At 40.6% G+C, this 25,548-nt stretch overlaps 1 protein-coding gene across 1 annotated transcript in view; it reads left to right on the top strand.

Moving 5' to 3' along the window:
* dennd2da (DENN/MADD domain containing 2Da) overlaps window positions 1-25,548 on the top strand; it is a 48,087-nt gene that overhangs the window by 20,501 nt on the left and 2,038 nt on the right. The window contains exons 5-14 of the mRNA XM_036579665.1: window positions 4,147-4,242; window positions 10,656-10,831; window positions 14,381-14,493; window positions 14,592-14,661; window positions 14,854-14,931; window positions 17,235-17,375; window positions 21,518-21,666; window positions 21,803-21,974; window positions 23,385-23,435; window positions 24,709-24,790. Of these exons, the coding sequence (XP_036435558.1) occupies window positions 4,147-4,242; window positions 10,656-10,831; window positions 14,381-14,493; window positions 14,592-14,661; window positions 14,854-14,931; window positions 17,235-17,375; window positions 21,518-21,666; window positions 21,803-21,974; window positions 23,385-23,435; window positions 24,709-24,790 (1,128 nt within the window). The remainder of the gene's footprint in view (window positions 1-4,146; window positions 4,243-10,655; window positions 10,832-14,380; window positions 14,494-14,591; window positions 14,662-14,853; window positions 14,932-17,234; window positions 17,376-21,517; window positions 21,667-21,802; window positions 21,975-23,384; window positions 23,436-24,708; window positions 24,791-25,548) is intronic.

Below are 25,548 nucleotides of genomic sequence, written 5' to 3'. Positions count from 1 at the left end.
CATTCTGGTAGGTAACGTTCTCCTGACCTCCACCAAACCCAGATTCATCATCAGACTGACAGATAGTAAAGCTGATTCATCGCTCATTCATTTCCACTGCTCTAGTCTCGAGTCCAGCCGACGCTTGGCATTGCGCATAGTGATCTTAGGCTTGTGTGCAGCTGCTCAGCCATGGAGACCCATTTAATGAAGATCCTGATGCCCAGTTTTTGTGCTGGTGTTGCTTCCAGAGTCATTTTGAAACTCTGTAGTGATGATTCAGCAGAGCATAGGAGGATTTTTACAAACTACATGCTTCAGCACTCAGTGGCCTCGCTTTGGGAGTTTGCATGGTCTACCGCTGAGCTGTTGTCGCTCCTAGCTGCTTCCAATTCACAACAAAGGCACTTACGGTTGTCTGGGGCAGATCTAGCAGGACAGAAATCTGACAAACTGCCGTGTGTCAGAGGTGGCATCCTACGACAGAGCCATGTTTAAAGTCACTGAGCTCTTCAATGCGAACTGTTCTTCAATGCGAGCTGTTCTACTGCCAGTGTTTGTCTATGGAGACTGCATGACTATGTGCTTGATTTTATACACCTGTTAGCAATGAGTGTGTCTGAAACAGCTGAACTCAACAATTAGGAGGGGTGTCCACATACTTTTGGCCATATAGTGTATCTGTTTTGTTTATGCACAGAGGACAAAATTCATACAAATCAGTACATCACCACTCACAGTGTGACCACATCGCTTAGTTCGTGCAGTGAACATTCTTCATCAGGGGAGCTCACTTTTGTGTGAGAGCTAACAGGCTAACAGGCTAATGGGCTACTCCACTGTATTTAAAGACTTTTGTTAAGGGTCAGGCATACGTTTCGGAATATATTTACATACAAGTTGTGCGCATATATGTAAATTTTAAATATTGTACATATATACATAATATATGGATCATACATATGTGTCTGATACATTGTAGAATGTGTCTGATACATTGTAGAATATGCATCTGGAAGTCATGGTTGACTCTAGGCTAATGACTTGGAAATGCTTGGAGTCGACTCTTCGACTCTGAAGTCTCCATTATTTCAGTCTTAACGTTGTTATTGGCTCAAATACAGCCGTATTCCTAAAGCGTGTTATTAACAGAGCGGTGAGTGGAATGCGTAAGTTTGTTCAGCATTTCTTTGTTTAGTTTTAGGCTTGGCGAGCGTGTCAGAGGGCTAACGTTATCTTGTCGGTCTAATCCGGTCCTTCAGTCTGTTTCACACCAGTGCTGATCAAATGTTATTGTTGACCACAGAGAGCCGAGGTGTCTGTGCTTCACCTTGAACACCTTTTTTAGTTTGTATAGTTTGTGTTATCAGACCTGCATGTCGCTGCTGTCGCAGCAAAACCTCGCATCTCCAATTTTGACATTTTTCAGATTTTGACTGAATTTGAAAAAATACCTGATGATCTTTACATTGTTTGCCAATTTCATGATGAATGGACCAAAAGAAACGGCTCAAAAGTCTGGTTCCATTGATTTGTATATGGTTCTATTGTGTTGTACATTGTTCTATGTAAGTCCAAAAAGGGTTCTGCCATTGTTACAATGTCAAGCTTGTTACAATAGCAGAACCCTTTTTGGTCCTATATGGAACCAACACATTCTCCCTCAATCTGAGGAACCATTTCATCATGCAAAGAACACTTGAAGCATGAAATGGTGCTACATAGAACCATTGCTTTTACTGAAGAACCCTTGTTAAGTGTGCGGAGCTGCTGTAAACAGGGATTAGAAATGGAATAAAAACAGTTTTTTGTAGAACTTTGTAAAAATCTTTGTAAACAAATATTTTCAATTCAATTGTTCTAGAGTAAAAAAACAGTGATAAACATTCTAAACATTCATTGATCTATAAGTGTTTAGAAGTGTGTGTTTAATGATTTAGTCCAGCAGGAGTGGAATAAGCTTGTGTTAATGCAGAATAAGCCTGTCGAGATTTTCTTCTTTTAACTCATCTTGTGTGGCTGTGATCTGTGACGACTTTAAAAAGAGGGTGAACTACATTTAGGATGCTTTAATTTTCGCTACATCTCTGTATTCGTGGATCTGACGCTGTTAAATACTGTATGAAACCACGTTTCTGAATGTAAATAGACACATTTGTGTATTCAGTGTAGTTTTAGACATCATTCTGAACCACAAAGATAATATATATTAACATAACATAAGATAACATAAAGTTCCTCAGAGAGTTAGCATTGAATAAAACCGTGGCTAAATATGAGATTATGTGATGCACTGATTCACTTTCTAAAGAATCATAATTCAATCAAATCATGGTGAAATGTTTGCTTCTGTGTTGCACTGAATCATTTCGTCAACAATCATATCTGAATCAAATTTTGGCTGAATTTGACACTTACGATGCACTGAATCATTTCCTAAAGCATCTTCATTGTAACTGAATCGACTTGTAGAGAAAATTTAGATTTTATGAAAAACCTTAAGTCGTAACTGAGTGAATCATGGCTAAATTTGAGATTTGAGATGTCCTGTACCATTTCGTAACTGAATCGAATTGTGGCTATATTTGACACTTATGATGCACTGAACCGTTTCCTAAAGCATTTTCATGATAAGTCGAATCATAGTAAGAAATTTAAATTTTATGTAAGAATCATAACCGAATTAATCATGTTTAAATTTCAGATTTATAATGCAATGAACCTTTTTTTTTATAAGGAATCATAATCGAATTGTAGCTATATTTGAAGCGTATGATGCACTGAATCGTTTAACTGAATCAAATCAATTCAAATTAAAATTTCATAATTCATTGAATCATATCCTGAAGACTCATCATTGTGACTGAAGCCAAACATGATGATATTTGGGATGTTAATTGTGGTTAATCAAGGTTTCATAATCAAAATTAATGGCTTTGAAATTTTATATATTGTGATGCATTGAATCGTTTCATGATTGAACTGAATGGTTGTGCATTCAGAGATTTACAGTGTGTTAGTAAATACAGAGCCTGACTGAGGTATGTGAGTCTGTACGGTTCTGCAGTGCAGTGTGACAAAAGCTGCTTCCTGTGGAACACACACACACACACACACACACACACACACACACACACACACACACACACAGCTGCAGTTTCCCACCACATTAAGGTGAATTATAGAGCGGCGCTCACTCACTCTCTCCTATGCAGTCATTGTGGAGGGTAAAGGAAATAAATAACGCGTTTCATCACTCCGGCTGTAAGATTTGTCTTTAATTTCATATTTATTACTACATGTTTACATTTTATCATTTATAGCACTCATGCAGTGTTACAGTTATTGGTTTATTGATTAATGATGTGTATATTAGTGCCTATATCAATGGTGTTTTTGCGTTTTAAAGCTTTGTGCTCAAAATTTTAAGTCATTAATTTGTAACAAGATATTATGACATATTTGCATTTATTATAACACAATGTTCAATATCTTATATTGCAAACTTGATACTCCTGCTTGGCTATATTAACTTTAAATAATTAGGCGAAAGCAAGAAGCGTGAAGGTTACAGATAACCAACAAATGAATGTTTCTATTAAGCTTATTTTGTTTTCCTTCTCATTTCTCAGCACGCAGAGCAAATACAGTATGAAATGTGAATTTTTGTTAACTTGTGCACATCATATATGCATCATGAGGTTTAGTTTTTCTGAGATTTGTAAACAAGCTGGCCTTTAAAAAACGTTTTCTCTCTCAAACTCTCAGCACCGTCAGCATTCGAGCTCTTTTTCAGTGTTCCTTAAGGGGGAACCCCACCACAGTGGTGGTGATAGGAACCAGACGTCCACCTCTAAAAGCTCCCTCACAGAAAGTTCCTACATGAAATGGTTATGAATTCACTGCCTGATGACTGAGACACTGTTTTAGGATAGTTTAGAGAACTTAAACTCCATTCATGGTGGAGGGATACATGCAGGGCGCTGTGAGGCAAAATAGTCCCCACAGAAAACTTATTATTTCAGATTTTCCACTATTTTCCATCATCAACATTCCATACAGACTCAGAAGACTCGTGTAGGTTCACTGGTGGTTCTGGATAGTAAATAAAATGTCTATATTTGTGTTGTTTGAAATAATTCATGAACGGACTGCTTTTCTTTCCAGGTATGTTGCCGCCAGGTGAGGATGAGGAGGATAAAGGAGCGATGAAGAGGCTCAGCACCATGTGGACCTCATTTCGTGGAAAAATGAGCCGAGACAGTAAGAAACATACAGCTTTAGCTTAAATAATGACTGGAGGCACTGTTCACTGTTCACTGTTCACTGTTCTTTATTTAGCTTAACAGGAACATTACAGATGTTACATGAATTCAGATATGTCTGTAACATCTGTAACAGATATATATATATATATATATATATATATATATGCACACTCAAGTTCCTCTACAGAAAACACACGCATTTTAGTGCACAGTTAATGTTCATTTGCTCAATTTAAAATATTGAGGAACAATAACATAAATGAAAAATGTGGACTGTACTGTCATATTTTTAAAACATCTAAAATTTGCAGAAAGTCATATCTAAGTGTGCTCTCTCTCTCTCTCTCTCTCTCTCTCTCTCTCTCTCTCTCTCTCTCTCTGTAGAAGATTAACTTACTTTCACTTAGAAAATCAATGTCTCCGTTTGACCGGGCGCCGTTCATATCTATTTCATGCCAATGTGCTGTGAAGTGAATCCTTTGGTAACGATTGTGGATATAATGAATTTTTGAAAAGTACATTAGCTGATTTATAATGACAAAAACACATTTTTATTTCACTAATAAAGGTAGTATTAATCTTTATACAGCATAATAATGCATTTATGTATATCTCCAAAATGAAAACTTTATAAAATAATGTAAGTCAATAGAACCAGACTTTCTCCAAGCCATTTTAGTCCATTCGTCATGAAATCTACACACAGTGTAAAGAGCATCAGTCATTTTTTAAATTCAAATGAATTCAAATTTCAAATATATGTCAGAAACTGAAAAACGACAAAATTGGAGAGAAAAGGTTTATGTATAGGATATATATTTAATCGCTTTGCTAGTCTCCAAAATGGCAGCGTTACAGCAGAGGGCAGAAATGTTCTTTACTCTCAGTGTAAGTTCATATAAAAAAGCTTTATTCCAAGCAGTTTTGGAGCATCTCTATTGGTCCATTCATTATGGAAGCCGCTGTGTTCAGATGATGAAGAAAAATAAAAATGGAAAAATACTGAGATACTTGGGTTTTTTGGACATCGACAAAATTAAAAATATATATAATGTATTGCTGCTGTTGGAACAAAACCTCATATCTCCATTTTTATACTTTTAAAAGTACCTGTTGTTCTTTACATTGTGTGTGAATTTCATGATGAATGGACCAAAAGAAATGGCCCAAAATTACTTGGAAAAACTCTGGTTCCATTGACTTGAATGTGCTGTATATGGTTCTATATACTACCTTTTTGAAAAGGGCTCTTCTATTGTAACAAACTTGACATCGTAACAATAGCAGAACCCTTTGAACCATATTCAACACATTGTCCATCAGTCTGAAGAACCAATTCACCAGGCAGAGAAACATTTAATCATGCAAAGGGTTCTTCAAGTGTTCATGGCTCTATATAGAACCATTTCCTACCAAAGAACCCTTGAAGAACCATCACTTTTAAGTGTGTAGTACTTCCTACAAGATCAACAGACAAGCTGGAACTTGTGTGAAACACAGCAGTGAGAACATTAAGACAGACTGTAAAACAGGCTGATATCAGAGCCGTTTCAGCTTCACTGCCTTTAAAATCACTGTAACGTTTTGCTGCTCTAACACCTTCATACAGCTCTGAGTGCTGAGAGACGATCGTCCACATCCAGCTTTAGGATCATCCAGAGCTGCTTCAGCGTTCCAGCGTTCTGTTCTTATTCACTAAAGATCTAGAACACGTTACTGATAAACATCCGTCAGGCCCCTCAGTCAGGGACTTTAAAACAGATCAAACAGATTTACTGCAGCGTTTAACTAGGTCTTTATTGTTTCCCTCGTTTTTAGTGGAGTGTCGCTCTTACTCTCTTGTTAGTTGTATTTGTATTGTATTTTTATTTGTACTTTTGTTCATTTTAATTTTAGCGATTTTTATATGCCCTTGACTATGATTGCATTTATTTGTTGAGTTTTTATTATTTGTTTATTTTAGTTTTGATTGTCGTTTTTCTCTTCTTCCTCTGTGGCTTTCACTGTACTGTGAAGCCCTTTGAGCGTTTTAACGTGTGAAAGGTGCTGCATAAGTAAAGATTCTGTTTCTGTTCAGCCGTTCATCAAATTTTAACACCATGCAAAGAGTATGAAAACATATATATATATATATATATTCATGTGTGTTTGTGTGTCTTTAATGCTGTGTGAGTGTGTGTGTGTGTGTGTGTGTGTGTGTGTGTGTGTGTGTGTGTGTGTGTACACAGTTGTATAAGCAGATTCAGTTCAGAGAATCTTGTAAGATCCTTTCTGAGACGGTTTCCTGTTTATGTGACAGCGTCCTTAGTGCCCACACCTGTGTGTGTGTGTGTGTGCGCAGTTGTAGTTGTTGGCAGGATCACGCGCTGCTTACAGTCTCTACACTGTCACTCAGCACCGTGCGGCTCTGCAGGTACACACAGGTAGTGTGCATGAAGGCGAACAGTGAGCCGGAGTGTTGATGAAGCAGTAGTTCACTGTTTGCTCAGAGTTCCGGTGTTTTTGATCCACGCCGCGCGTTTCAGTTCGATTTTGATTCAGTCGCCTCTTTGCAGTTACCATAGTGATGGTTGGCTGTGATGTGTCGCCCCTGGCAACACGGCTGGGTGCTGTTTTTTGGTTGGTACATTAAGAGTGGAGTTATATTTCAGTGTCGCAGTGCTGGTAACGCAGTGTGGCGTCTCGCTGCATGATTAACCGGTAAAGTGCATTTCCTGAAGAAAATGTAGAGCGACTGAGCTGCTTAAGCGGTTCCTAGGTGGTTGCTAAGGTGTTGCTAGATGGTTGCTATGGTATCTCAGGTCTTTGCTTGGGTGTTGCTTGGTGGTTGGTATGGTATCCCAGGTGGTTGCTTAGGTGTTGCTAGGTGGTTGCTATGTTATCCCAAGTGGTTGCTAAAGTGTTGCTAGATGGTTGCTATGGTATCTCATGTCTTTGCTTGGGTGTTGCTAGGTGGTTGGTATGTATCCCAGGTGGTTGCTTAGGTGTTGCTAGGTGGTAGCTATGGTATCCCAAGTGGTTGATAAAGTGTTGCTAGATTGTTGCTATGTTATCTCAGGTCTTTGCTTGGGTGTTGCTAGGTGGTTGGTATGGTATCACAGGTGGTTGCTAAGGTGTTGCTAGATGGTTGCTATGGTATCTCAGGTCTTTGCTTGGGTGTTGCTAGGTGGTTGGTATGATATCCCAGGTGGTTGCTTAGGTGTTGCTAGGTGGTTGCTAAGGTGTTGCTAGGTGGTTGCTATGGTGTTTCCAATGGTTGCTAGGGTGTCGCTAGGTGGTTGCTGTGGTATCCTAGGTAGTTGCTAAGGTGTTGCTAGGTGGTTGCTATGTTATCCAAAGTGGTTGCTAAGGTGTTGCTAGATGGTTGCTATGATGTCCTAGATGGTTGCTTTGGTATCCAAGGTGCATGCTAGAGTGTTAGTAGGTGGTTGCTGTGGTATCCCAGGTGCATGCGAGGTAGGTGGTTGCTATGATGTTCTAAATGGCTGCTATAGTATACCAGGTGGTTGCCAGGTGTTGCTGATGTACTTGTTTTATCACGATATAAGAGGATTGCTTAAACCTTTTGCTTGGGTGTTGGTAGATGGTTGCTATGGTGTTCAAAGTGGTTGCTTCACTGTTGCTAGGTGGTTGCTATGCTAGGGTGTTGCTAGATAGTTAATATGCTATCCCAGGTGGTTGTTAGGGTACTGCTAGATGCTTGCTATATTATTCCAGGTGGTTGCTAAGATGTTGCCAGGAAGTTACTAGGGTTCCCCACATGTTGCTCATGTACTTGTTTTATCATGATTTAAGAGCATTGCTCAAACTTTTGCCCACGCATTTCCGTTTCCGTATGAAAACTCTGTCTGATCAAAAAGCTGTATACAAGCACACTGTTATGGAGACCTACAGGAAGAGCTAACTGACAGAAATCCAGCAGAAGTAAAAGAAGAAGAAGAGGAAAAGAAATAGAATAACATTAGTTTTGTGCTAAGAAGTAACAGCACCATGCAGAATTTTAAAGCATGACACATTCAACAAAGAACAGTATTTAAATAAGCTGAATGGAAGACAGAAAAATGTTAGATTAATTAATTTCAAGTCAATTAATTTCAATTTAAAGTCAGTTAATTAACTCTCAGTTAATCATTAATGGCCCTAGTCTGGGTACATTTCAGTACAAACAGTGTAAATGTGCTCTTAAATTTTGAACATAGCTCAGCCAATCAGAGGCTGTATTACAGAACCATCTTACCTCTGAAACCTGATCTGTTTGGTCTCCATGACGACATGACGAATTTCGGACAGTATCTATTCCGGAATAACAGTTCCTACCTTCATAATCTCATCATGAACTCCAGATAAGAAAACAGCATCACACAAACATCCTAACTAGACTGAACCTCCTAAATCCTGTCCTAACTTTAGGATGAACCCCAACAGGGTCCTCACTTCTGTTTAAGGTCCGTTTCTATGGTTTTTAGGCAGCTGAGTCAGCAGCATAGTTCACTACCAGCATAATGAGCTCCATTTATTCCTACTGTAAAACGCTGCTTTCACTGTGAGATGATTTTCTTTTCTAACTCTGCGTTTTAAAGATCTCAGACGCTGCAGACTCGATCTCCACCGCCCCTCTGATCACCTTCGTGTGTTAATGTTGATGATGAAGTATTACAGTGATGGTGGTGAATAATGAGGAGGCGGAGCTGAACGTGTGTCTGTTTATTAGGAGGAGTAACGTTAGCGCGCTCGGCTAAAGCGTTTGGGGAATGGAGACTGAAACTGCGGAGCGGCGACGCTCTGATAAACATCAGGGGGCGCTCTCACAGTGTTCACATCTTACAGTTTATCACTCTTTAGTTTTGATCTTTTTGCATCAGTAGCTGTTTAGCTAACTAACTTACATTTTTTACATTATTTTGAATATGCGTTTATGTTTGTGTGTTGTCTGTTGCTTAGTAACAGATGTAACAACTGATTGTCGACCTCGATTGAGTACTTTGGGATTTCTGGACTTGAGATAGGATTGTAGGAGATAACATAAAATTCCTAAAGTAAGATTAGATTTGCTTCTGTAATATGAATTTGTAAAATAAATTCTTATCCTGGCCTGTCAGATCTCAGAGATGGGACGCTTCTATAATAAAGTTTTATGAATTTGTATTATTATTATCGTTGGTGTGTTATTTATTTCCATTGAGAGGTTTATGGAGAAGAAGAGTTCAGCCTCCTGGATTCTGCTGGTGGCTTCAGTAACGCAGCAGTGGCTTTCCTGACTTTTGTTGGGGGGCGTGTTGAATGTTGCCATGGTGACGGTATTCAGGCCAGAACAGGACTTCACTGAGTGTGTTTGTGTCCTGTGTTCCAGCTTCCTTTTGTCCTGGTCTGCTTTATGCTCCGGGGGATGGGGGGGATGGGGGGGATGGGGGGGCGGCGTCCTAAAGAAACCTAAAGAAAAGCTTTTGTAGGTGCAGTTTGGTGTTTGCTGTGTTCAGTGTGTGCAGTGACTGTTGCTGTAATGCAGCGTTTATTTGTGGTGTTAAAGGAAAGAACGCCCCGTCAGACCCCCAACCCTCCCACCCCGCTAAATGTAGCCGATCAGCCGAGACATGTTTGGTGTCTGAAGTTTGCTTCTTTAGTTTCCTTAGTTTTAGCACTGGAGCTACACGGCTAACAAAGTATGCTTAGATTAGCTTAGCTTGGTGCTAACTGCCTCAAACCATGACAGAGCTGTTAAAGGGGAACTCCACCGATTTTTTAAAATCCCCCCTAATTCAGTGATTCAGTGTGACTCAGTCTTTATGTCTAGATACATCACTGCCTGTGAATACCAGTCGTAGCAGTGTTCCAGTTAGTTGTTAGGAATGTAAAACAGTGGCGGCAGCTCTATGTCAGGACTCTTTGCTGAGAGAGTCAGATATGTGATGTCTGTTAAAAGATTCAGATAAAACATACAAAACAACTTTCACAAGATTCAAATGTGCGTGTTTTATCTGGAACAGCCAAAACATGTTCATGTGCCTCAGTGTTAGCTTAGCGCTAACATACTACTAGAAATCCCATTGCAGAAATGAGCAGAACTAGCTAAAATGAGCAGTAAAATAGTGGTGGGTCTTCCCTCATTTCTTTGGCAGAGTTTTCACATTTTGTTTTGAAGGCCAGCTCTAACAGTCATAGGTAGTTTTATAGGTAATGATGTCATACGGTTATATGCAGTTAGCACTATGATAATTATCTGGATATAAGCTTACTTCGCTACATTAGCCTCGCAGCTCCAGTGCTAAAACAAAAGAAGCAACGTTCCAAACACGTCTTGGCTGATTAACTACGTTTGTGATGGACGGAGGAGTTTGTATGAGGAGCGTAACACTAATAATATCACGTGTTTAATGCAAGTATTAGTGCTAATAGATGTTCTCTGTGCAGGAGCTCCGAAAGAACCGGACTCACCCCTGAGCTCAGAGCTGGCTCCGGTGGAGGAGAAGCGCAGAGACCAGCACTATGCCAGCGGTCAGTTCTTCTTCGAGTACCTTGTGGTGGTCAGCCTGAAGAAGACCAAAAGTGGAGTGTACGAACCACAGATCACCTACCAGTTCCCCAAGGTGAGACCCGAACTCGCAGTGATGTCGCACCTCCCTCATATTAGCAGCTCTAAACAGATTTGCTGCATTAGGAAAAAGGAATCTGTCACAACCTGTGGTGAACCAAAAGGTCCTAAATGTGATGTGTGTCGTTCTGTGGACGTTTTTAATGTCACCTCTTTATTAAAATGTACAAAGAGGGTCAGGAACATATGAACGAACAGGGATCATCAACAGTCACTCAGGCTGCGTTCACGTTACCAGGCTGAAGTGGCGCAGATCCGATTTTTTGCCCCAATGTGACTCAGATCTGATGTTTTCAGAGCTGTGGAGACGCAAATCTGATGTTTTCAAATCCGACCTGAACCACTTCATATGTGGTCCCAGATTGGATACGTATCCGATTTGTGGTCATGTGACCTTAATGTGACGCTCAGATCGGAATTCATGTGCTTTTTTCCCACTGCGCAATCATTCAGCGTTACCATGGCAGCAGCGCCGAACAGAAGCTAAAGAAGAAACGTTCACAAGTCCTGCAGCGTGAGACGGTCAGAGATAAACTCAGTGATTCAAACAGCCAGTCAGAGAGCTGGAAGAGTGGAGAGAAAGGAGAGGAGACGAGCCTGAACAGCGGAGACAGAGGAGCTGAGCGTAAAACACAGGCAGTAGAGAGCCGATAACATGATTATAATGTTTATAATGTATGGGTCAAGACGTCAGGTCACTCTAAAGTGGACCAGCAGGGACATAAATACACACAGAACAGACCAGAAACACCTGGAACTAATGAGAGGTAGTGTGTTAGTGTGTGTTGCGCTGGTCCGCTCACTGTCCACTCTATTAGACACTCCTACCTTGTCAGTCCACCTTGTAGATGTAAAGTCAGAGACGATAGCTCATCTGCTGCTGCACAGTTTGTGCTGGTCATCCTCTAGTCCTTCATCAGTGGTCACAGGACGCTGCCCACAGGACGCTGTTGGCTGGATATTTTTGGTTGGTGGACTATTCTCAGTCCAGCAGTGACACTGAGGTGTTTAAAAACTCCAGCAGCACTGCTATGTCTGATCCACTCAGACCAGCACAACACACACAAACACACCACCACCACGTCAGTGTTACTGCAGTACTGAGAATGATCCACCACCCAAATAGTACCTGCTCTGTGAGGGTCCATGGGGGTCCTGACCACTGAAGAACAGGGTAACAAAGTATCAGAGAAACAGATGGACTACAGTCTGTAACTGTAGAACTACAGAGTGAGACTATATGATTATATGGGGAAGTTTACAGGCACTTGAGTACTCGATTAGCTGTTTGAGGTGCCAGTATTCAAATATTAAAATCATTGTTTAGGTATTTGTTGTGTTTCTTCACATGAATAAAAAAAATCTGCACCTGAACATGCTGATTATTTTACTAATCAAACACTAAAACCTGCTGATCTTCCTCTGTGTGATGATACATTTTTGTGCAGTCAGCCAAAACGATGAGTTCTTTCTTTTTTTGGGTTGTTTTTCCCTTCGCTGTGGTTAACCAGATATCCGCTCAAGAACTCTCACAGATACTCAAATATCAAATTTAATCCTCCTCTCTAATCAGAGGCGCCGCCCATTTCTGTCCACTACAGTACACTGTCGATGTTTGTGTTAGATTTCCTCAAATTCTTCATCAATGTAATATAAAAAACATTATAACTTAAAAATGTTAGTGAGCTGGTTGATTTACGCATTTTGAGTTCACTGAATATTAACAGAGGAATAATTTGTGTTTTAAGTTCATAACCTGTTATTTGAAGTTCTGTGAACTCAAGATTTCAAGTTAACCTGCTTTACGTTGTTTTTTAAGTTAACGCTGCGTAATTTTCACAGTGAGGTCTGTTACTGTTATTGATGCCGAGTTGCGGTGCTCTGAAGTTGTCTGGCCCCCAGAGCTCTGCTGTGGGCGAGCATCTCAGCCCGGCCGCCTAGGGTGCGCCTAAGTCGGATACAGATTTGCGAGATTCCAGGCTCTGTATCTCTGGTTCCCAGGAGGCCAGCAATGCCATCCAGGGTTCATTGGAAAGGGCACATCACCCTGTACTGACCTGTGGAGTTTGGCTTCATTCATGTGGCATTCATTTTATTCCCATCTCCTGTGGTTTTATTCATGATGTCATCAGTGATTAGTCGATATCGACTCGAGTTTCACCACAAAGCTTTACTTACTTTAAAACTCATGCAGCTCCAACTAGCTTGGATTAATTGATAGCAATTAAATGCAAGAAAATAAGTAATTCTAACTCATTTAAGTACAAATAACGACAGGGTTTCTGTTTTCTAATCTTCTTCTGACGGACTGTAAATCGTGACGTCTCTTGTTGCGAACGCTTTCACTTTTTGTGACTTGTGTTTGTTTTGGTGTCGTCTCTATGCAGAAAGTGCCACAAAAAAAGTTAGAGGTTTATTTTCAAGCTGCTTTTGCCCTTTCAGTAATCTTTGTGTATTAGTTAACTGAAACTCTACGTTACTCATCTCTCAGCTTTAGTCGTTACGAGTGATCTGGAAATGTGTCATTCTGAAACTCGGCTTCCTCTAAGAGGAAATGTCAGGCTTTGCACCGTCACCGTGAAGCAGTTTTGTTTGACTTGCACTTTTCTTAAAGGCATGAAGCACATTGAGCGAAACAGACCTTACAGTTTTATGGCCTCATTACAGACTAAAGATTACAGTAGTGTTTACCTACCATAAAACCAACTGCAGAATGAGCCCAGGGTTATTTCAGTCCTGTGCAAATTGATTTGTTGCTCATTATTCAGTCATATTATGTGGAAAAAAGAGTTTTTCTGGGTTTTTTTTTTCTTAACTATAGACTCAGGGAAGCTTTAACTGTTTTCTCTGCAGCCCAACAACATCAGCAATAACAGCAGTAAATATCACTGTTATGACCTCGTAGGTCTAGGAGGATTTTAAAAGAGGTCGTACATAAAAAAATGCCAAACGCCAGCCCAGCCGCCAGACCAAAACACCATGAACCCAGATAAAATGGCAAAATATCACCATTTATTCCTCTCAGACTTGAATTGCCTTTCTTTAAATATAGTAAGATATAATAAAAGATGATAAATGACTTCGGGGAGAGCTAACGCCCAAAACGAGCTAGAAACAATCTAACCAACTTACCAAGGATAAAAAGAAAGACACAAACAGCTACCCTGAACCAAACCAGGGGAAAACGATAGCAAACAGGACAGGGAGCTCACCCCAACTTTAGAGAACAAGAGTTACATGATTTATTACAAGAACATCAAGGCTGATTAAGACAAGCTGAACCAAGGTGCTGGGTTTGATCTGGTTGATGGGAGAGCAGATGCAACAACCGAAGCAGCCAACCACCATCTTGCTTTCCCAGGCCCTTTCATAGCTGGAGCGCCTCCCTGCTGCAGCCAATCAGAAGTCTCCAAGTGCAGGCCCAGAAAAAGGATAGGCGAAACATGAAAAAGAGAAAGACAAGAGGGCAAGGCAGCAAAAACAGGTATATACACCCGGGAGGTTGAAACAATCACAATGACTCTCTTTTGTTTGTGTCTCTCAGAAAGATGGCATGGTACGTTTCCAGAAGGAGGAAGAGGAGAAGACGCTCAAGGCCATCACTCTGTTCTGCTTTCCTGAAGGCATCAACTGGGCTCCGCTGACGGAGTATTGCAGGTACAGGCCTGATAAAACACACCTGACACACCTGCCCTCAGGTAAAAGAGGAAGTGATCGTGTTATTAATCTCTCTCTGTTTCTTTTTCCCGCCACAGTGAGACGTTCTCTTTTGTTCTGACGGAAATCGACGGAAGCAGGAGAAATGGTTACTGCCGGAGGCTGCTGGTAAATATTATTTGGGTTATTCTAACAGCTTTTAACCTTCAGAATGAACCTTTCGTTAATCATTGGTAGACTGATATTTTATGGTCCTGGCTTGATTTATTCTAAAAGGAAAATATCCAGTTTTCCAGTTATTGGTTAACATCTCTGAATCTCTTTCTCGTTGCCCCCATTCTCCCCATCTCTCTCTCTCAGCCTCATGGTAATGGCGCTCGTCCACCAGAAGCATACTGCATCATCAGCAAGGTGGCCTGCTTTGGGCTCTTCTCCAAGGTAATCCGCTCTACCAGTCTCTGACCGCAGCACTGTTTTCGAGCTCCTCAGAGGGTTCAGATCGGAGTGCAAACAGATTAGATCTTATCTCACTTATCAGGAAACACTGGATCCTACTACTAAAGAAAGGCTGTACAGTCTAGTTCTTTCACTTTCAGAGAACACTGAGAACCCATCATTCACCATTAAACACAAGCGTTCCCCAAAAGACACCAAACAAGTTTTCCACCACCCACCATAATTGTCAACCAAGCAGCATCAGTCTCCATCAAATACCGTTGTTCTTCAACACCAACAAACACCAACATTTTCCAGAATCACCGCATTCTCCGTCAGACATCATTCTCCACTGAACACATCAGTCTCCAACAAACACCATCATTCTTCAACACCTACATTCTCCAACAAACACCAGCATTCTTTAATACCTACATTCTCCAACAAACACCAGCATTCTTTAATACCTACATTCTCCAACAAACACCATTATTCTTCAACACCTACATTCTCCAACAAACACCATCATTCTTCAACACCTACATTCTCCAACAAACACCAGCATTCTCCAGAATCACCTCATTCTCCACCAAACACAAACACAAAACACCCCATCCTACACCAAACACCGTCATTCTCCATCAAACACCACCATTCTCAAAAAATCACAAACATGTCCAACAAACACCATCGTTCTCCATTAAATGTTAAACATTAAATAACTCTCCAACAAACACTCTCACATGGAGATGAATTGTCAGCTGAGGTGTTGATGGTGCCAGGTGTAGCAGTCAGTGTTGAGGTTTTGCTGTGATGTGTTTCCTCTCGTATGATGGGCCCTCATAGAGCTCAGGCTGTTATCTGCAGTCTCTTTACCTAAACACGAGGCAGGTCAGGTGCAGCTCCTGTTTGATTTGCTGGTGTTCAGCTCGACCTTTGTTCTCGATCCGTGTGCTCTGTTAATGCTGATCAAATACTGCAGAATAAACCTCTCAGATTACAGAGCAGCTCTTTAGGAAAAACATTTGCTTTGGTCTGATCCTAGAGGCATAACGTCATCTCCCTCACCTTCATCTTCAGCTTCAGTTTAATCTTCGTAGTCTTTCCCAAGATCAGTCAGAATAATGAAAACACTTGGCTGTTGGTTTTAATCGGTTTCGTATCTCTCATTGAACAAATGCATGTAGGTCAGTGAAACTCAGCCAGTTGTGTTGTTTCAGTAAATTTAAGTGAGTTCTTGAGTTCTTAGAAGCTACTTAACGCAGTTGCGTGGAACCACTCAACATAACATTTTAAAGTAAATCCAACATTTCATTTTTGTGTGCAGAGTAATTTCACTGTGTATTTACATAGTTTTTAAAAAAACGTGTTAGCAGTTTACTGAAGGTCAGTGTTTATACGACACATAAGCCTTTCATGACAACTGGACACAGACCTACATAAACATTTATGATGGCTTTTTCCAACAAGCAGCCTCATTCTCCAACAAACACCTGTATTTTACACCAAACACCATCATTCTCAAAAATCATGAGCTAAATGGGAAAATCTCTGATAACTGAAAGACTCAGTGGACTCACCATGAGCTTTTCTTCATAGATCCTCAGAAAACAGGTAAAAGGAGGTCGAGTGATGTCATCAGTTTGACTTTTATTTCAAAATAAGAGATTTTTTGTTACGCAGTAACACCAGTGACACGAGTCCTGGGGACAACTTTCATTATATATTTTATAATATTTATTTGGCTTTTGTTTTCTTTATGTCATTTAAATCATATATTTCATAGTCACGTATAGATTATTGCAGTTAAAAATGGAGAAAAACGTTTTTTACCTCAGAATATGGCCTCAGCCTTTAGACATGACTGTGAGGACGAGCTCTTCTGTGGTGCCTGGATTCTATATGATTGATTTAAAAACCAATATTGCTAAATTGAGTCTCAAGAAGGTGTAATTGTTAAAATAACTATTGTTATTGTTAATTATTATTGTTAATAACTAATTCTTGTTTTATTTTAAAATATAAATGAATTGTAACCCTAACATGTTTTTTTTAGTGTAATATATCTGAAACGCTAGGGACACAAAAATGGACTCATTTAATGGTTTCCTAATGGGAACTAAAGGTGTTCTACAGGAAACTAGTGGTCTCTATTGAAAACCATTAAGCCAATTAGAGAGCAAAACCATTGGGTTTGATTCCTAATGGTCTCTAATGGTCCTTTTTCAGCAAGAACTTGGTAAAATACACAAGCAGCTTTAGCACAGAGCTGATTTCTGGTGAACTACGTTTGCTGTTTGGTTCAGATCTTTGACGAGGTGGAGAAGAGGAGGCAGAAGTCCATGGCCATGATCTATCCGTTCATGCAGAGTCTGAGAGAAGCTCCGTTTCCTGCGCCTGGAAACACCGTCAACATCAAAAGCTTCATCCCCGAATCCGGCACTGAGGTAACGTCTGCCCCAGAGTCAGGAACTCGGTTCACACCGAACTTCATTCCTTCTTAATCTGCTGTACTTGTTTTACAGTAAAAAGCTATAATTTGGTGAAAAATCTAATTCTCTTATTTTCCCCTCTTGGACCAAACAGAGTCCATCAGCAAAGACGTGTTTGGGGTCTGAAGTTTGCTTCTTTGGGCAAGACAAGTTTATTTGTATAGCACCTTTCATACACAGGGGCAACTCAGAGTGCCTTACGCAAACACAGAGCAATAAAAGTGTTCAATAAGAATAGATAATACAGCTGTGGTAGATAAAAATGTCCACAACCAGATACGGTTTGTTGAATATCACTGGATCCTCTGAAATACGAGGTCGTTAAACAGTTTAATTACTAATTATAACTGCTCCACCATTTAAGGTGGAACAGGAACATTCAAACAAGAAGCTGGAGAAAAAGAAGCCAAATTCAGCCTCATAATTTTAACACTGGTAGCATTTTTGAGGAGTTTTATGCTCAAAAGGATCAAAATATCCTACCTAGAGGTTTTATTTACAGGTAGACCTGTAATTATTTGCTATGGTAGAACATTTTGATAAGGTAGCACAGCTCTTCAGAGCACCGCCACAGCCCGCCTTAGTGTCGCTTAGTGATATCGAACCCGGATAGCATGCAGATATGGGCCACTTCTGGCAGAGGTGTGCCACTACTGGCCCATGGTCAGCACTGGCTAACTGCATGTGAGCCAAAACTGACCCACATATTAAAATGCTCATATGGCCCAATCGGGATTAGACCTGGCCCGATCGAGATTCCTGATATGGGCATTAGAGCTTGGCGCCGACTACAGAATGAGAACATTTGTGGTCTGTTAGCATGGTGCTAACTGCATGCCTTAATCATCACACACCAGCTGACTTATGGAGGTGTTCAGTAATGTATAATAAACTAAACTGTGTGGCTTCTGACACTGTGGTCTATAAACGTGCTGACAAAATGAAGCCCTCAGAGTGACTTCAGAGTCTCCACCCAGGTGATGTACTTTTATACATGTAGAGGAGATTCAGGAGATTAGATATGAGATAATCCACCTCAGGAGGAATCAGGAAGTCGAAGGAAAACAACAAGAGTTTCCAGAACTGGAGGTAAAATGATTCAGAGAAAGTGTGTCTCCTAACAACCACCTGGAAGAGCTGGTCGACCCCAAAACTGCCCCCATCAGATAAACAGCACTTAAAGCTTTCATCTCTGAGAGAGAGGAGAAAATCAAGCTGATCAGATCTGAAAACATCCACAGGTGTTTCTGTCCATCCTTCCACTGTGAGAAGACGACTCAGCGCTGTGGGTCTGAAACATAGATATACATACCTAGATACCGCGTTGGGTCCAGCCAGGCACATCAGCTGGACTGTATTCAGTACCATTACAGAGCGGCAGTTTAATAAAGATACTGTCCAAAATTACACTAATTCAGAAATATCACTCTCAGAAAGTGGGAGAGGATTATATAACGGAGGGAACGCAGTGATCCACACTCATGTCTGTGTGATGTGTATTGTCTGTGTGGTGTTTGTGTAGATATGGCCGTGTGGTTAATGAGGCTCAGAGAACCTGTTGGTGTGATTGTTTTCCTCTGGTTTTATATGAAGCTCATTTCATTTAATAGTCTATTCAGGATCTTTATGTAGTAGAGATTTATTTACACTGTTAATCACACATTGATGGATTTGCTGATTTGATAAACTCAGTTTTTAACGTCAGGTACAGACTTAATTCCTGCTGCTCCGGAAAGCTAACCAGAACCATCACAGTTATTAAATAGTAATAAAAGCTATGGAGAGCCATGCAACCTAGATTCACCTGTGTCTGAGGATTGTAACAAAACAAATTGGGTGAAAATTGGTTGAGTAATAAGGAAGTTGTGGCCGATTCAATCATGGGAACCCATCATATCTCAGTACAGCGTGTTTGTTTAAAAGCATATCTTGACCTCTCCAACATGGCGGACGTGCAGACGCATCACCTCAGATAGAGAACAACAGACAATGCGGCATCTAGGCATGTACAGAGTGATTCAGAAAGACTCATCTGATTTCAAAATGGTTTATTTCACCTGTAAATCATAACAGATCAGTGCAGTGAACTGTAAATGGTTTAAATGAGCATAAAGTTTATTATGTAATTGTAGAAGGTCTCAGTCTGAACCTCCTCCAGCTGTACAGACAACATCAACGCCATAGTCAAACTCTGCACTCTCGGCTCTTTCAGTGTGATTTCGGAGATCATCCAGTGTTGTGGAACCAACGACGAACGCTCTGAGCTGTTGGAGCTTCACTGCCCACGAAAATCACACTGCACAGTTATGACGGATTCACTCTTATTGAAGTGGAGAACGCAGAACGCTTTCTGCTCAGGGGTCTCATCTCCTCTCAGACTGAAGGGAGCCGTCTTCCACTGACCGTCAGCAACTCTATGACCCCCTCTTACAATTGGATTGTGATTGGTTCCTCGGAGCCTCACGGTTGGAAAAGTGTAGCGCTTTGAAATCAGATGACTCTTTTTGAATCACCCTGTATATCTGTGGGTCTGAAGAGATGTGTGACTTTCACTGAGAAAAGGAGACCAAAACTGGGAATCTGGGTGTGGAGGAAGGTTAATGGACTGATGACATCTGGATTTGGTTACAACTGCTGATACAAACAGGTTTGAGAAACTGAAAGTGAGACTCCTGAAAAGAATACAAGCCATAATAAACGTAAAGAGTGATACATTAAATACTGAACAAATTCTATTTAGTTGTCTATGTATTTTCAGCTTTTTTCCGGACACTGAAAAATGAATATATGTAGGCCATTTTGGCTGTAAATGAGATGAATCAGTGGTGGTGTATGTACTAATGTCCTACGTAGGATGTTCTAGCTGCTCTGTGCTCGTGTCTTAAACTGGTTGATCGTCCGTGACTGCCGGCTCTCAGGTGTAACAGAGTGAAAGCTGAACTGAAAGGTGTGTCAGGAGCAAATGCAGGCAGGAACACGCTGCACAGTCGCTCTCACAGGGCGCTGAGTCGGGCAGGCCGGGTTACTGTGGGAGTACAGAGGAGGGCGAAGGCGTGTCCTGCTCTGTCCGAACTTGACTCTGCTTCGCTCATGTTTGGCCGTGGGTGTGCGATCACGCTGCGGCGTTCCAGCCTGCAGCATTCCACTCGGAAAAACATACAGTGCACTCACTGACACTGCACCCTGATGGTGTTCAAAAGAGTGACCTTCACTCACGGTCGGTCGCTATGTAGGGTCAAACGTAGGCTAGTTAGGATGTAAGTTCAGGTTTATGCATTAGTGAGTTACACACAAACTAGACTTTATACTGGAATTTCACAAAGCAGGATTTTTATTTATTTGTTTTTATTTATTTATTTTTTATTTTATTGTTTGCACAAAAAGGTACAGAACATACTAACAAAGAAAGAACAACAGAGAACGTGCAGGGAAAGTAACAACAGCCCTGAAAGGGCTTGGACAAGTTATACTCTCAAAAAGGATGTTTCTTCAAGGGTTCTTTAGTGAAGAAAGGGGTTCTATCTAGAACCTTAACACTTAAAGAACACTTTGCATGAATAAACAGTTCTTTGCACCATGAAAGGGTTCCTCGGATTGGTGGAGAATGTGCTGTAGATGGTTCTATATACAACCTTTGCGAAAAGTGTTCTATAGCACCAAAAATCGAGCTTCTATTGTTGCAAGCTATGTGGAGGATGGTCGATGTTCCTGTACGGTCTGTGTGGAGGATGGTCGATGTTCCTGTACGGTCTGTGTGGAGGATGGTCGATGTTCCTGTATGGTCTGTGTGGAGGATGGTTGATGTTCCTGTACGGTCTGTGTGGAGGATGGTTGATGTTCCTGTACGGTCTGTGTGGAGGATGGTCGATGCTCCTGTACGGTCTGTGTGGAGGATGGTCGATGTTCCTGTACGGTCTGTGTGGAGGATGGTCGATGTTCCTGTACGGTCTGTGTGGAGGATGGTCGATGCTCCTGTACGGTCTGTGTGGAGGATGGTCGATGCTCCTGTACGGTCTGTGTGGAGGATGGTTGATGCTCCTGTACGGTCTGTGTGGAGGATGGTTGATGTTCCTGTGTCTGTCTGTATGTTTGTGTAGATCATCAGTCTGACGCGTCCCATAGACTCGTGGCTGGAACACGTGGATTTCCGGGTTCTGTTCAGGTGTCTGACGGATGAGGAGGTGGTGCAGGTGTTCGCTGCAACAGTGTTGGAGCGCAGAATCATCTTCATCGCAGAGGAACTGGGGTGTGTTTGTTTATCATCTATTAACAAACCAAAACTATAATGGTAACGAAACACAGTGACACTGTAGATCAATTAGCATTAGCACTGACATCAAACTGACTGTCTCTCTCTCTCTCTCTCTCTCTCTCTCTCTCAGTACGTTATCTCAGGTGATCCACGCCGTTACTGTTCTTCTCTATCCCTTCATCTGGCAGCACACGCTCATCTCCATCGTACCTGAAATCCTCATAGATGTGGTCATGGCCCCCACGCCGTACCTGCTGGGGGTCCAGAAGCGCCTCACTGACCAAGTCACTGACCAGGGCGACGTGAGTAATAATACAATACGCTAATTACAGGATAACGATGGAAACTATATATGAAAACTTTATATTTTTACAATTTAATGTTAAATATAAACACATTTAACAGTTTTTCAGCAGCACTACATTATTTTGATGATTTCACTGAGGGAATATGCCATAATGAATTTTTATGAATTTTTGAAGGGATTCAGATTTTTTAACAGGGAAACTGGCTGATGGACTAAACGGACACATGAGCCACACAAGCACATTTCTAGAACTTTCTATTATGCAGAAATCACAGTATTAAAAATGTTCTTTGTTCTTTAATGAGCCTGAAGTCACAGTGAAAGTAAGAGGGGATGGGCTGATTATCACTGTGACCCCCTCCGATGTTTTCATCCATAGCAATGTTTCCCAGTAGACACAGTCATATGCTGGTTAGGAAACATCACACAACCCCAGGGTTAACAAGCCACAGTCATGACCAAAAATGGACAAACAGACCAGTTCCACATCGGCAAAGGGGTTCGACTGCAATTATGTGGAAATCATTTAAATCCTATATTTAATTGAAAATAGTAAAAAGAGAACATATCAAATGTTGAAACTAAGAATTTTTATTGTTTTTTTTTTAAATTTATGCCCATTTTGAATTTTATGCCAACAACACGTTCCAGAAAAAGTTGGGACGGGGGACAAAAGGCTGGTAAAGCTGTGTAATACTAAAAAAAACACCTGGTGGTTAATTGGGAACAGGTCAGTAACATGATTGGGTATAAAAGATCATCTCAGAGAGGCGGAGTCTTTCAGAAGTAAAGATGAGGAGGGGTTCACCACTCTGTGAAAGACTGCACCATCAAATAGCGCAACAATTCAAGAAAAACGTTTCTCAACATAAAATAGTAAAGAACTTCTGCTTTTCATCATCTACGGTACATAATATCATTAAAAGACTCAGAGAATCTGGAGAAATCTCTGTATGTAAGGGACAAGGCCAAAAACCAGTATTTACTGGCTGTGATCTTTGGGCCCTCAGACATCACTGCATTAAAAACAGACATGATTCTGTAGTGGAAATCACTGCATGGGCTCAGAAACACTTCTGAAAACCACTGTCTGTGAAAACAGTTCATCACTGCTTCCACAAATGCAAGTTAAAACTCTAAAACACAAAGAAGAAACCAGATATAAACAGGATCCAGAAACGCTGCCACCTTCTCTGGGCCTGAGCTCATTTGAAATGGACTAAGGTGAAGTGGAAAAGGCCTGCAAACGTTTGTTTTAATTAGTAAATGCTAACATGCAGCTCGTTAGACTGGATATAACATCGTTATATAGGATCTAATGAGAAAACATGTTTTGTAAATGTTTATATTGATGTTTGTGTTTATGATCCGACTCTCACTGCGATCTTGTTCTTATTCCCTACAGCTGCTGGCCGTCGACTTGTCAGAAGGAAGAAAACAAACCTTTATCAGAGAAGTGAGTTTTGATTTTATATGTTTCATATTTCAGTATAAGATCATAAACTACACTAAGACGCTTAATTCCTTTAACCTGGAAAACCATAAACCTCCTTCTTACACTCGCTGGATTAGAGAGAGCCTACACTTCTAAAAATGATGGTTCTTTAAGGGTTCTTTAGTTAAGACAGTGGCTCTATATAGAACCATGAACACTCAAAGAACCATTTGCATGATTAATGGGTTCTTTGCATCATGTAAGGGTTCATCAGACTGATGGAGAATATGCATGAATGTGCTGAAGACGGTTCTGTATAGAACCTTTTTGAAAAGGGTTCTACATAACACCCAAAATGTGTTTCTGTTATTACAAGCTTGACATGTTCACAATAGGGTGCTATATAGAACCCTTTTCAAAAATGTTCTATGTGGAACCATCTACAGCACATTCTCCGTCAATCTGAAGAACCACTTCATGATGCAGAGAACCCTTTTATTCATGCAGAGGGTTCTTTGAGTGCTTATGGTTCCAAATAAAACCATTTCCTCTACTTCAAGCACCCATGAAGAACCATCATTTTTAAAATTTTGTTATAAAATTTAGACGTGAAAAAATAAAGTACACTATTCTCGGTTCTATCAGTGAGTATTATAAAATGCTCAACCTTTCTTGTCCCATTTGGATACAGTATGTCTAGACCTGTTGTCTAGAACTAGGTGTTGGAATGTAATTCTGCATATATTTAACAAGATCTCTCTCTCTCTCTCTCTCTCTCTCTATATATATATATATATATATATATATATATATATATATATATATATATAGAGAGAGAGAGAGAGAGAGAGAGAGAGAGAGATAAAGGCTGATAATATGTATCTCTGCTGACATCTGGTGGTGACTGTTCACATTGTCAGTAGTTCACATTGAGTAGTTGATTTTGATAAACCAGATGTTTCTTTAATGTAATGTAATACAAATATATTTATATTTGCTGAAATGAGGTTTTAACTTAGAAAATAGTTAAAACCTAAAATTTTGAGTTAGTAATTAATAAAATAAAAATGGGGTATGAAACACAGATTCTTGTCATGTTAACTTATTGTTTCAAGTTGAATTAAAATTCTGAGGCAGCCTAAACACTGACTTAACTACGTTACAGCCCCATTTTTTACAGTGTACAGTGCTTTTACCACCAGGTCCTTTACCCGTTTACCCGTTTACCTGTTTACCTGTTGAATTAAATACCTGAATCACTGAAAAATCTGCTGAAACGTGTCTCTGTAAACAGATCGGAGACGAGGACAGCATCTTACCTCACAAACTGAGAGAGGAAATCCTGAACGCTCTGAAGGCCAGAAATGAGAACGCCAGTAAGTTCTCTAACTTACACCTAAACAAGGTGCTCTGTCAACCGGGGCGCAGGTTTATTTATCAAAAAGAACACTTTAACGCTTAGAGTTATTTCTAGTCTACACTGCATCATAATATACATGTAATTACATATTTACTTATACTGTTGTATAATTAATCATGTTTACATTTGACTTGTCCATCAAAAAATAAGAAAAACAGCAAACATGTGTAGCATGTGATTCATCATAATAAAATACACTACATGGGCAAACGTATGTGGACACCTGACCATCACACCTCTGTGAGCTTGTTGGACGTCCCATTCCATCTCATTGCAGCTCTAACAGCTTCCACTCTTCTGGGAAGCTTCTAGAAGATGTTGGGGAGAGTCTGTGGGAATCTGTGTCCATTCAGTCAAAAGAGCATTTGTGAGGTCAGACACTGATGTTGGACGAGAGGGTCTGGCTCACAGTCTCCGTTCTAGTCCATCCCAAAGGTTTTCAGTGGGGTTGAGGTCAGGGCTCTGTGAGGGCCACTGGAGTTCCTCCACACCAAACTGGTCACTCCATGTCTTTATGGAGCTCTATGGACGTGTAAAATGTGCTGTAGCATCATCATCACCCTTCACTGGAACTAAGGGGCCTGAAAAACAGCCCCGCCCATCATCCCTCCTCCACCAAACTGTACTGTTGTTCACTCCGGTAGGTAACGTTCTCCTGACATCCACCAAACCCAGATTCATCATCAGACTGACAGATAGAGAAGCTGATTCATC

The sequence above is a fragment of the Colossoma macropomum genome, unplaced genomic scaffold (genome assembly GCF_904425465.1).
Source record: "Colossoma macropomum unplaced genomic scaffold, Colossoma_macropomum, whole genome shotgun sequence".
In the NCBI taxonomy this organism is placed as follows: Eukaryota; Metazoa; Chordata; class Actinopteri; order Characiformes; family Serrasalmidae; genus Colossoma; species Colossoma macropomum.
The sequence above is the reverse complement of the archived record's forward strand: the minus strand, read 5'-3'. Positions and strand labels throughout refer to the sequence as shown.